The following is a 13,428-nucleotide window of genomic DNA, read 5'->3' as shown; positions in this document are numbered from 1 at the left end:
AGCCTATAGTAACACTGACAGCATCAGAGCCTCTCCTTGTCTCGTGTTGCTGGTCGCTGGTGTTGCTGTACATGACATAATGCCAATGGATGGGTAAGTTAATGTTTACATAACAATCATCTGCCTTTGAGTGCCTCCTGTGTCTCTCTCTTTCTCAACCCTCTCTGTACTATGTTGCCATTCTCCTTGTCAAGGTTGAGTGGAGTAAGTGTGGAGTAAGGCCTTCCATGTATTTATGATAATCATTCATTACCCCATATGTGATATGAATAACACATTACACTGGATCATATATTTGATTTTATTCAAGAATTATATTTGGAAAATGTTGCACATTTTCTCTTCCACATACTGTATACAGAGAGATAAGTAGTCTTGATGATGTCATGCACACACGTCATGACAACGCCCTCATTTCACTTGTGTGCTGTTGCCTGCCAGACCAACAACAAATCAGTTCGGCCAGTTAGCCTGTGAAAGCTTTGCTATTAAAGCAAGGTTTTGTTTTAGAATTTTGATTTTTAAAAATACGAATATGGTCTGTGGTGGATTTACCTGCTCTAAAAACGCGCTTTGTTCCTTAAATGTGGTTTACATTGTGAGTATTGAAGTGGAACACCTTAGCTAGCTAACGTTAGCTTGCTACACAGCTAAACTGGATAGCTAGCAAGCTAGCAAATGGAAGATTGTGTAACTAGCTAGCTAACACTTTTTTTAAACTCCGTTTTAACTAGCTTACGATGTAATCTAACTGGACATATGGGTAATTTCTGACGTAGATTGTTGCTTTTGCCAACGTTAAATGTATTGTGTCATATTTAGCGTTAACATTAGCTAGCTAAACAAATAACGGTAGCCTACTAAAGTTAGCTAACTGCTACATTAGAACGCATCATTGCTTGGGTTGGGTAAAAACATAGCTACATCTGCAAGTGAATAGGTAGTTATCTAGCTATTCGAAACAATACTGTACATTAGCTAGCTAGCTGACCCAGTAGGGTTTTGATATAGCTATATAACTAGTTCACAGTGAGCGTTATCTCCCTCGACCTCTGAATCGTCACTGACACGTGTTACAGCTGTTCCACAAGGTCCACTCGGTCCTCCCTCCCCCGGTTTCACGTTTTGGTTTGTGGGTGGGGGTTTGGGAAACCCTGCTATAGTGCATAGTTCTCCTCTGCCAGCTCAGCCCTCAGATAACAGATCTGTCTGTGTGTGGTGTTTTTGTTTGGATGCATTCCTCAATCAGCACATTGGCCTAGTTATTCTCTTACCTTTCCCATGGCCTCAGCATAAACTGCCTCAACACTGTTGTATCAGCCATTGGTTCCTTACCTGATTGCTTGTTAATTTACCTCTTGCTATGACTTCTTTTAAGCCTGGTTCCAGATCAGTTTGTGCTGTCTTGCCAACTCCTATGAGCATTGCAAATATGTACCATGACCAAAGGAGTTGACAACACAATCACATCTGGGACCAGGTTAACAGTTCACTGTGTTTGACTACCACCCTCCTCAGCTGGTAGGTCTGTTGCTGATAGGCGTGGCAGCATGGGGGAAGGAGTTTGGCATCGTGTCTAGCATCCACATCATCGGTGGGGTCATAGCTGTGGGCTTCTTCCTGCTTCTCATAGCCATCGTGGGACTCATCGGAGCCATCCACCACCACCAAGTCATGCTCTTCTTTGTATCCTTTATGTGTCCTGTAGGAAGAAGTCTCCTAACGTGGCTCCGTTTGAGTCCATCGTTGGGCTTTAATTACAGTTTCCCTGACTTCATTGTATTACAGTTTGGAATAGTGTATCTATTACGTTTTTGTAAGAAAGGTGGAGATCAAATGAAAGATTAACATCTCATGGGAAGTTTTATGACATTTTTTATTGTAAGAGAAAAGTATTTGATCAAATATGTGAAAAGTCCAGACTGGGCTTAAATGGGTACCGAATGTCCCGTTAAATCCATAGATATTCCAAATAAACCAACCTCTTAAATAATCAATTTGAATCCATTTCCAAATGTTGAAAACATGCAAGCTGACATTTCTTATGGGATCTTCGATTATATGAATCTCCCCTAAAGTTATAAAAATAAACTGATCATTACTATTCATCATGAGATTACCACTCATAACAGCGGGGTGTCCAATCGTATCCACAGAGATCAATGTGAACCTCTGCTTTTATTTTTGCCAACCAGCACACACCTGATTCAACTATTCATAGACTTAAACTATTCAAGACCGGATTAGTTGAATCAGGTGTGTTATTGCTTGGTTAGAAGACAACCCTGCACCTACACTGGTCCGCTGTGGATAAGAAGCCATGCACAAAGACCATAACACACACAAGTTTAAATGAATTATCTAAATGCTGGTTCACATTTGCTGTACTCCTACTATTGTTAATTAGTTCAACTTGTCTCCCTAAAGCCTGTCTGAAGTCAGTTTCAAATCTCCCTTTCTCCTGTTGCATTACAATGGTACATGTGGTGAACCAAACAATAGAATCACCTGGATGAGAGACAACAATATGACAATGCTCTGGGCCTAACTGCATGAGTCGTCGTCCAATGGTCATCTTCTTGTCTCTCATTTGTTTCCATTTTTGTCTGCTACTTGTAGGTCATCTATCACTGATATCCTTAAAATCTTCTCTCTGCTGTCGTGTCTTTGGCTATGCCGGATTAAGTGATATGACATGCTATTCTATAAAATCATTTCTTTGAAATTAATATTACCTGATTCAGCTAATCAGGTAAATAATTAACTAGAAAGTCGGGGCACCACAAAATAATGGTTATAGAGCTGTTATCTTCCGAATAAACTCTTAAAGACCTAGTAATCTTTTACATCAATAGCAGTCAATATTTAATCTTCACCTTATTTAGTCTCATCTGAAAGTTGTAAGTTCTTGGTTATCTTCACGAACCCTGGCAGGAAGTTGAATCAGCAATACAAAATTTGGTTTAATTATTTATTTGCTAAATACCTAAATAATCACACAGAATTACATCTACACAGAATGGATAATTTGATTACAAATTATGTCATAAAGCAAAACGTCCCTAGCGGACAGAACAGATATGACAGCTGGTTACACAAGGGGGTTGGTTTTGAGTGAAAGAGCGAGAATACTGAGGAGCAAAGAGGTTTTGTGTGTCTATCGGGCCGTAGGCAGCTATGCTAACATAAATACAGTATCTTATGCATTCAAAATTACCGCCCATTTGAAAAAGGAAAATGCAATTAATATTTACTCTGAGCTGCGCTTCGATCAGTTGGTCGTAGATAGGAGGCCGGGTTGTCCTTTGAAGAATGTCTGGTGGTAGAATGGATACTTGGTAGTAGCATCGTCGTGTGGTAGGACAGATACTCTGTCCGTCCTCTCCTAGCCCACGTCTACAGTTGCTGCGCTAACGCAACGGCTAGGAGGTATCACTTCTTTAGTGAATAAGAGTTCAATGTTCATACCAAGTTGCCATACTTTAAACTCATGCTATATTCTGTCTGGTATAGTCGAAATTCATCCTTCCGGCGTGTAGGTCGTCACCTTCACATTGAAATTCGATGCTAATTTCATCAGGTTCTTACTGAGGTTGGGTTAGTTCTGTATGTGGACTTGAAGTCCACACGCCCTTGGAGCAAAAAGTTAAATTTTCGTCAAGGGGCTTATATAGGATTGGGAGAGAGGGCCGTGTTTCATAGTTTACAACCAGTGTCTGTTCACATGGGCGGGGCCACTGAGTTGAGCATAGTTTACTCAGGAAAACCAATTCTCTCATTTAGGAACTAAAAATTTAATTTAATCTTTTCACAAATAGTTTCATATTTAAACATTTAAATTGCACAACAATTTCATGTGAATCTGATAACTACAATGTGTAGATTTTCCAAGAAACAGTTTATGTCGTCCTATCATCAGTAATCATGTCTCAGACCACACCTGAACTGACATCATATTCATTAAGTCCCAACACATATTTTCAACTGGTTGGATTATTGAAAGATGGTTCCGTTTCCCATCTTTTAATGTCACCAGACTCAATGTTAACAAAGGGATTTTCAATAGTCACATTGGTAGAGTAGAGAGAGGAAAAAGGTATTTATGGGAGTCATAAACCTCCCCCTCAGGCCAACGTCATGACACTGCATCAATGACTACCTGTCTACTCCAAACATCTTGGAGAGACTACAGAGGCTTTTTAATTGTTCTTACTTTTGGTAAAGGCACCATGGATAGATGCATAATTCTGGTTAGGGATATCAACACACAATCCCCATGTGTTTCAATGCATACTTGGCTTAATTAATGATTTATAGTTTTTAAAAATTGGAAAGCAATTGTTTGGGGAATAAACTATAGACTACAATATTATGCAAAGTTAGTATTGAACAATATTTATTTTAATTTCCAGGGGGTGCTTTGTGTTCTACTGTAACCGTTAAGCCCACCTGAGCTAAATGTCAAATTTACAAAAATGTGTATGTATAACAATGTTAGTTTAACAGTAAAATAAGACAAAATCCATAAAACAATGTGAGCTGTGAGTTCTTGAGATCTATTATATTGTTGTGGTTCACCATGTTATGTTGCTACTGTATTGACTGTGACGTGGTACGACTGCTAGCATGAAAAACACATGGCTTCATTTGGCAATACTATCATGTGCATATCAACACATTCATCTCTTCATTTTACATGAAGTATGATCACTTATCTGAGAAGGTGCAACAAAAAAAAACATATGTAAAAATGTGTTTATCTGAGAGTCGCCGCCACACAAATTATTTTGCAGCTTTGAAATTGGCCAGTAGTAGGAATTTACACGTCAATAACTTAGTAATAAAACATCTGGTTGTCTTCCAATAAAAACTGGTATGGATACAACAACCACATACACTGGTTGAAACACTAAATAGCAGAAAATATTCTTTTTTTTCCCTTCTTTGAATCGAAAGATGGACGTGGGCTTAATAGGTAAGCTTACCCCCTATCTCCCAATGTAGAAACTCGAATGTAGAATGTAGAAACTCCCATGTAGAAGTGCCATTGTAGAATGTAGAAGCTGCAATGTAGAATGTACTCTGTCTCTCTCTCTCAATATAGGCCTAGTTGATAAATTACCAGTTTGTTGTTTCCTTTAACCGGGCCCTTGTAGTACATGATCATACTTTTCCTGGTATTCCTTGTCCAATTTGGAGTTTCATGCTCCTGCTTGGCCATGAACCAAGACCAGCAGGTGAGTTCCCATAGATCTCTCAAACTCAACTCTGGAGACCTGGGACACCAGTTGGGTGCAATTAATGATCAGGTAGAACAAAAAAAACAGCAGGCTCCGGAACTCGTAGGGTAAGAGTTGAACCTACCCCCTAGGAACTTGTGTAGATCTGAAAGGAATTACATAGATTCTTCTATCCATTTCAGCTATGCCTTGTCAGCTGCTCCCTTCCACTCCCTCTTTCTCTGTAGAATCAATCTTTATGGCTGCGTTTAGACAGGCAGCCCAATTTCGGTCATTTTTTCACTAATTGGTCTTTGACCAGTCAGGGGAAAAAGAGCTGATGTGAAAAGATCTGATGTGATTGATCAAAAGACCAATTAGTTGAAAGAAATATAAGAATTGGTCTGCCTGTGTAAACAGAGCCCATGTTCTCTTGCATTTCCCCTCACTCATGTCCTCATGGGCATGTGTGGCTCAGTCGGTAGAGCATGGTGCTTGCAATTGCAAATTATCATGGATTCGATTCCTACTGGAGCCTCCAAAATAATGTTTGCACTCATGACAAAAAGTCACTTTGGATAAAAGCATCTGCTAAATGGCATTATTATTATTATTATTATACGTCCTCTCTCTTTCCAGGAGAAGCTGCTGAACTCCACCTGGAGTCTGATGAGCAACAACACCAAGGGAGAGCTGGAGGGCCGGCTGGACTGCTGTGGCCTGCTCAACAACACCCTCGGCCAGAGGCAGTTTACCCAGGACTGGTTCAGCTGCAATGCTGTAAGGGTTGGCTGTACTTGTAATGCATGTTCCTGCAAAATACTACCTGGAAATAGTTGTACTTGTAATACATGTGTCCTTCTGCTCATACTAAGTATGACAGGGAAATTCTAGCTGGAAAAAAGTATGCAAATGTATGCACCTACAACTGTTAAGTCGCTCTGGATAAGAGTGTCTGCTAAATTACTCAAATGTAAAAATGCAGCTGTATTTTACATTTCCCCCTTGTTCATGATTAGTCACCACAGGAAATGACTTGGTTTTATCCATGGGTAATGCCCTGTCACATATAAATATGGGACGTAACGGTCAAGGAAGCTCTGAATGTTTCCCCCTTGCTTTTGCCAGTGTAGTGTGTACCTCGCTCCCTGTGCTTTATCCGAGTATTTGCCAGTTGATCTACTGTTACCAGTACACCACAGCTGAGACTGCGAGAGTGTCTGTCTTCCATTGCAGCCGTGTAAAGACAGGAGAAACTGCTACACCTGTGGTACCATGATGCTACAGCACGCTACAGAGGCTCTGAAGATCCTGGGAGGTGTCGGACTCTTCTTCAGCTTTACTGAGGTGGGTGTCTGAGCTGCGAGCCTTTCTTTAGGCACTTTTTTGCTCTTTTCACACTATCGTGACCACCCGAACCCCAACCAAACGGTGCCAACTTGGATATTTTCACACTGTCCACGATTCCAGACACTATGGTGGATACGCAACCAGGCCAGCTCAGTACATCTTGCTTTGGCTCGGTAGTGTGAAAAGCAATTTGGTATGACCACGCCCTTGTCTGAATTATGTAATCATTCTCTTCCAGATTCTTGGGGTGTGGCTGGCAGTGCGCTACAGGAACCAGAAAGACCCCAGAGCCAATCCCAGTGCTTTCCTATAGTCGGTCTAACCCCATCTAATTAATGCAGTACTGTAGATTCCCAATGAGGAGATACACTGGTAGCTGTACATGTAGAGTTGTGCACATCTAGAAACACTCAGGAGTTTAAACTGGACCACAATCATACAAATGGGCTTCGTTCCAAATGGCACCCTAGTCCCTCTATTGTGACCTAGTTTTGACCAGGGCTCCATAGGGCTCTGGTCAAAAGTAGTGCACTATATAGGGAATTTGGGAGACATCTGCGCACAAGAGAGCGCACACAGAAGCTGACACACCCCTCCGATATACACACCATCCTTAAATTCACACTGGACTAAAACACATCGCCTACCTACTGCATTAACCTCTGTTTGTGCAAGCACTCCTCTTCATATTGCCTAGTTTAGATTTAGCGAGAGGTCAAACATCTCGATTTTGGCAAGGATCCAGGTCTTATGTATGATAGGATAAATGGCTACCTCCATTGGGCTATTGCCCAGCCTTGATTTGAGTACTGGATCTTTGATGACTGACTATATTCCAACCATGTAACCGCAGACATTCTTTTACACTTGCCCTGCTGCACAGACATACCTACAGGACCTTGTTTTCTCCCATGCCTATTGACAACCCTACTGTGTATAACGTTTAATAAGCCAATTTCATTCACCTTTTCCTCCAACCTGTATGTCGTGTTAATTCTGCTGAGTATGGCCCTCTAGATTAGTGCTAGCTGTGATGTGTGGCACTACAGTATGGTATGTACCGATTGCTGTCAAATGCATTATTCAGGAAGTTTCTATTTTTCTCTCTTAACTTGAGGTGAAATGCTGTGTTGTTGTTTGAAGTTAGATCAAAAAAATCTCAAAGTAATGGTTGTCGCAAAGGAATGGGTGCACGTTGGAAGTGGTGTGTGATGGAAATGTATGTTTTTCAGATGAATTGATGATGCCGTAGATGCTGGTATTGTATTTTAGAAGTTCGATTTTAGATAGTCAAGTAGTTAATCTGGTAGGATTAAGAATATTTATGAACTGAACTTGTGTAACTGAGCCAACTAATTTAACATTCACATAAGTAGGTAGATCGCCAATGGGACTGCAGCCCTTATTGTTGTACGTGTATATAGTCTTTTGAAAGTTTTCAATATCATGAAAGACTGGTTTGATGGTTAAGATGATCCACACCTCCTGTATTTCCAATGTTCCTTTGTTTCACAAATGATGTCAATAAGTGTAACGATTTAGTGACCTATGAGGGACATGGTAGTCAAATACACTATGACCTCTCCTGCTACTTAAAGGTACATTACGTTTATTCCTAACTCACTATTGGTTCTCGTTATTGGCAGTTGAAATTGTAAACAATAGCAATAGTTCACGTCTCTGAACGTCTTTGAATTGGTTTATGAAAAGGTAAGAAAGTAGTAAGATCATTTGGTTATGTCTAAGTCTTGTATTCTTCCAAAATAATTGTAATGAGCAATACAATGTTAAATGGCACCTTTAACTAGAAGGGAAATGATCTATTATCGATTATTTCAAGTTTTTAGCTGAAAATCTGAAGTTATGCCTAATTTGGTCGCAGCTATAGTGAAAACCTGCTGTACTTGTTTTATTTTCCGTAATCCTCAGTTTGTTTGTGCATTTGTTGTTTTGCTGCCTGATGTCGTTGGTTTTGTCCTCATTTGCCGGCATGATTTTGTTCAACAGTGTTGAACTCAATTTTAAAGTGTTTTGATAATGCACAGCAGACATGTTTCTTTTAATGGACTTAATATTCTGCTTTTAGTAAGGTGCTTTCGTTAAAACACATTACTGCTTGTTCTATGTCTTACACAGAGGTGTGGAAGAGTGGCATCTCATCTGGCCTCTGTTGATCTGGATCAACCTGTAGGACTAAGATGAATTGAAATGTCAGCGCTTGTATTACTTGAACCACTTATGGTGAATTAATATGTTTTTTGATGGTGGATATGGTGCTTGAGTGGAGCCACTACAAGGTCTAATGCATATATATATATTATCTGTACGCATTATATTAACTCTGTACCTTATAGACCATGTACCCTACTTAAAACCTTGTGCACTTGTTATCCCAATTGTACCCTATCTTGAATTTTTGAGACTTCAATTTCCAAATAAAAATGACAAGATAGGATAAATGTTTTACGTTGGCTATTTTGAGACTCACTTCTAGGCAGGAAGTTATCTCAATTCACATTTGAGTAGTTATTGTAATACACATGTTTTCCATGGCCAGCTAAGGATTAGCTTGTTTTACAATGTGCAGCTCTCTATGTACCACACAGTGGCAGCACAGCGCTTATACCAATTCAGCTGCACAACATCCATATTCAATTGCTTAAAGAAGGAGTCAAGAGGAACTAGAAAAGGTGGACTATAGCAATATATTCCTGGAAGATCAGCTGACTAACATGAACGGTATGATAGAGGTATTTAGTCCTGTATCTATTGAATATAAATGCCACATACTGTACATTTTCTAGTCAGGTTAAGGAGCCAGGACTGGGAAAAAAATATTGAGGAAATTCTCTTGTTGTAAATTGTAAATGTATGAGGTAGTTTCCCCGACACAGATAAAGCCTAGTCCTGGACTTAAAAAAATGTTACTCCATGGAGAATCTCCACTGACAGTGCTTTTTAATCCAGGTCTAGGCTTCATATGTGTCCGGAAATCTGAATCCTTTTCATGCCCATAATGTAAGTCTATTGATCCTCTTGTTGGGTCCCATGACAGCAGACTCTGGGTAATAATATACAAGAGACCATGTAGTTACAGGCATTACTTTCCCAATTGAAATAAATGGCACATCCTTTTAAGTAAGCACAAACAAGTTTACTAACAATGGGAACATAATCTGCGTATCCCTAATTCCCTAGTCTATCCCTCCATGACATGAGATTGCTACCACCATAGTATGTTATACATTGGTTTTATGGGGGGACTGATATTGACATATTGAATAAACAATATTCTGATATGTTGTACCATAGTTCATGCAAATGTTCAACACCCGCCCCTAGATGGGATGTGACCAAATCACATGCGGGTGTTTTAATAGGCTATGTATACGACTTGGCCGGGTGGTGTACCTGCATACAGGTCGGGCGGGGCCTGTCCCCTGGAGTGTAATAGGAACATTTATGTAAGTAAAATGTGCCTAGTAAGGGCTTTGGGTCCTCAGAGTTTCCGGTACGCGGATGGCGGTGTGGTTTGGACACCTCGCTGGTCCACAAACTGGGTGTGTGTTTGTGTGTGTGGTTTGAACACCTCACTGGTCCCCATCATCCCCATCCTGTCAGTGTGCTCTCCTGAGGGCCTACTGCCATCCGTGTCCCAAATGGCACCCTATTCCCTATTTAGTGCACTACTTTTGACCAGGGCTCAAAGGGCTTTGGTCAAAAGTAGTGCACTAAATAAGGAATAAGGTGCCATTTGGGACTGAGCCCGTTCCCTACCCTGTGATGCATGTCCATATGCCGGGTGTATTAACTTGGAGGAGTGGAGGAGCTGTGGAGATTCACACCAACAGGGACAACCATCTGGCCCTATAATGATATTTTATGTGGTTGTGTGTGTTTGTGTCATGTAATGTACAATGCCTTTTCAGAGACATAAGTAACGAATACCATATGCATCCTACAATATCTTAAAATTATGGATTATATATTATATAAGAGATCTGATAACATGGCTGTTTATCTATCTAGTTAGCATAATAATAACAAATCTAGAGATATCTGGTACATACATTTTGACATAGGCTGAGTTTCAATCCACCGCGTCTGCCGATGTCGGCCTTCAGCGGTGGAAGGTGGCAGAGCCACAGAGGTGTTTGTCATCTCGAAAATTGGTCTTCTCACGAAAATGTCTGTAGCTTCCAAACAATTTGGCCTACAAACTAATATGACTAATATGGAAAGAAGAGATTCTCATGACTACGACCCCCACAAGCGTCTTGGGACTCGTCTGAAGTCAGTACAGCCGATCTGCCAACTTCTGTCTGTAGCGTCCAAACTGTTTGGGCTACACACTAATATGACCCCAACATCGAAAGGTGAGACTCACGAACACGTACATGTGTTGTTGTTTTTCTCTAGGATGCCCACAAGCCTCACTAAACTCACAAAGAGTTTAGAAAAAATAATTATGGAAGTATACTGTATATGGAAGTACTTTAGTTACAATAATAAGGGGTTAAATATGAGTAATTAAATAAAATGTAAAATATCTTTCTTATATCTCTCATTTATTTTTTCCCTGTCTTTTTTCCAAGGTATAGATACAGTTGAAGTCAGAAGTTTACATACACCTTGAAACTCAGTTTTTCACAATTCCTGACATTTAATCCTCTTGAAAATTCCCTGTTTTAGGTCAGTTAGGGTCACCACTTTATTTTAAGAATGTGAAATGTCAGAATAATAGTAGAGAGAATGATTTATTTCAGCTTTTATTTCTTTCACCACATTCCCAGTGGGTCAGAAGTTTACATACACTCAATTAGTATTTGATAGCATTGCCTTTAAATTGTTTAACTTCAGTCAAACGTTGCGGGTAGCCTTCCACAAGCTTTCCACAATAAGTTGGGTGAATTTTGGCCCATTCCTCCTGACAGAGCTGGTGTAACTGAGTCAGGTTTCTTAGGCCTCCTTGCTCGCACATGCTTTTTCAGATCTGCCCACAAATTTTCTATGGGATTGAGGTTAGAGCTTTGTGATGGCCGCTCCAATACCTTGACTTTGTTGTCCTTAAGCCATTTTGCCACAACTTTGGAAGTATGCTTGGGGTCATTGTCCATTTGGAAGACCCATTTGCGACCAAGCTTTAACTTCCTGACTGATGTCTTGAGATGTTGCTTCAATATATTCACATAATTTTCCTACCTCATGATGCCATCTATTTTGTGAAGTGCACCAGTCACTCCTGCAGCAATGCACCCCCCACAACATGATGCTGCCACCCCTCTGCTTCACGGTTGGGATGATATTCTTTGGCTTGCAAGCCTCCCCCTTTTTCCTCCAAACATAACATTGGTCATTATGGCCAAACAGTTCTATTTTTGTTTCATCAGACCAGAGGACATTTCTCCAAGAAGTACGATCTTTGTCCCCATGTGCAGTTGCAAACCGTAGTCTGGCTTTTTTATGGTGGTTTTGGAGCAGTGCCTTCTTCCTTGCTGAGCGCCCTTTCAGGTTATGTTGCTATAGAACTCGTTTTACTGTGGATATAGATAATTTTGTACCTGTTTCCTCCAGCATCTTCACAAGGTCCTTTGCTGTTATTCTGGGATAGATTTGCACTTTTCGCACCAAAGTACGTTCATCTCTAGGAGACATCTCTAGGAGTACGTTCATCTCTAGGAATGCTTTTCCTTCCTGAGCGGTATGACGGCAGCGTGGTCCCATGGTGTTTATACTTGCGTACTATTTTTTTGTACAGATGAACATGGTACCTTCAGGCTTTGGAAATTGCTCCCAAGGATGAACCAGACTTGTGGAGGTCTACAAATTTTTTTCTGAGGTCTTGGCAGATTTCTTTTGATTTTCCCATGATGTCAAGCAAAGAAGCACTGAGTTTGAAGGTAGGCCTTGAAATACATCCACAGGTACACCTACAATTGACTCAAATGATGTCAATTAGCCTATTAGAAGCTTCTAAAGCCATGACATAATTTTCTGGAATTTTCCAATCTGTTTAAAGGCACAGTCAACTTAGTGTATGTAAACTTCTGAACCACAGGAATTGTGATACAGTGAATTATAAGTAAAATAATCTGTGTAAACAATTGTTGGAAAAATGACTTGTGTCATGCACAAAGTAGATGTCCTAACCAACTTGCCAAAACTATAGTTTGTTAACAAGAAATTTGTGGAGTGGTTGAAAAACAAGTTTTAATGACTCCAAGTGTATGTAAACTTCTGACTTCAACTGTATGTTTTTCAACGCGTTTCTATGGGCAAATATCAGACCAAATTCAATGTTTCATCAAATAATACAACATTTAAAACATGATACTTACAGAGATCCTTATATTCCATCTTAAAACAATTGCATGTTTGTAGCTTAGTAGAAACCCAGCCCTGGGTCCTTGTCTTTGGGGTAAGTTTTTGTATAATTGAACGTAACATTGCAACCACAGGGCATCAATACCCACATAGAATGTTGTTTGGAAAAAGTAACTGATATTTCTCTATTATTTTAGATGATGGCTGCCGTCTTAACGGCTCTTAACCAACCATGCTATTTTTTGTTGTGTGTTATTCGTAACCTGTTTAGCACATAATGTTGCGGCTACCGTCTCTTGTGACTGAAAAGAGCTTCTGGACATCAGAACTGCGATTACTCACCTCATATTGGATGAAGAGTTTTCTTCAATGAGTCGGGCGGGAGGGATATACTTCAGACACCCGACCAGGCCCAGATCCCAGTCGTTCGCTGGAGAAGGAAACTGAGATTTCGCGGAAAAAGATCAGGATGCCTTGTGAGGATCAGGCGACGAGTGGCTAATCTGCCTTTGCCTTCCGTCCTGCTAGCTAACGT

The 13,428-nt window shown here is 40.3% G+C and overlaps 1 protein-coding gene across 2 annotated transcripts; it reads left to right on the top strand.

The window, feature by feature from the left end:
• The first annotated feature begins 77 nt into the window (after positions 1 to 77).
• Positions 78 to 9,024, top strand: tspan31 (tetraspanin 31). Of its 2 annotated transcripts, none has more exons than XM_046366019.1 (6): positions 78 to 93; positions 1,519 to 1,686; positions 5,157 to 5,237; positions 5,859 to 5,999; positions 6,456 to 6,566; positions 6,808 to 9,024. In XM_046366019.1, the coding sequence occupies exons 2-6, from the start codon at positions 1,675 to 1,677 to the stop codon at positions 6,880 to 6,882; spliced, it is 420 nt and encodes a 139-aa protein (XP_046221975.1). In that variant the 5' UTR covers positions 78 to 93; positions 1,519 to 1,674; the 3' UTR covers positions 6,883 to 9,024. The 2 variants fall into 2 exon arrangements, with proteins under 2 accessions (XP_046221975.1, XP_046221974.1); XM_046366018.1 differs by lacking the exon at positions 78 to 93 and adding an exon at positions 402 to 598.
• The last annotated feature ends 4,404 nt before the right edge of the window (positions 9,025 to 13,428 follow it).

Source organism: Oncorhynchus gorbuscha, linkage group LG10 (genome assembly GCF_021184085.1).
Source record: "Oncorhynchus gorbuscha isolate QuinsamMale2020 ecotype Even-year linkage group LG10, OgorEven_v1.0, whole genome shotgun sequence".
Classification (NCBI taxonomy): Eukaryota; Metazoa; Chordata; class Actinopteri; order Salmoniformes; family Salmonidae; genus Oncorhynchus; species Oncorhynchus gorbuscha.
This window is presented reverse-complemented; position numbering and strand designations above follow the sequence as displayed.

Bases quoted from the DNA above. Each gene is read 5' to 3' on its own strand.
- tspan31 (XM_046366018.1), top strand. From the start codon at position 536: ATGGTCTGTGGTGGATTTACCTGCTCTAAAAACGCGCTTTGTTCCTTA. The intron at 5,238-5,858 runs GTGAGTTCCCAT...CTCTCTTTCCAG, and splicing joins CCATGAACCAAGACCAGCAG to GAGAAGCTGCTGAACTCCAC. The intron at 6,000-6,455 runs GTAAGGGTTGGC...CTTCCATTGCAG, and splicing joins ACTGGTTCAGCTGCAATGCT to CCGTGTAAAGACAGGAGAAA.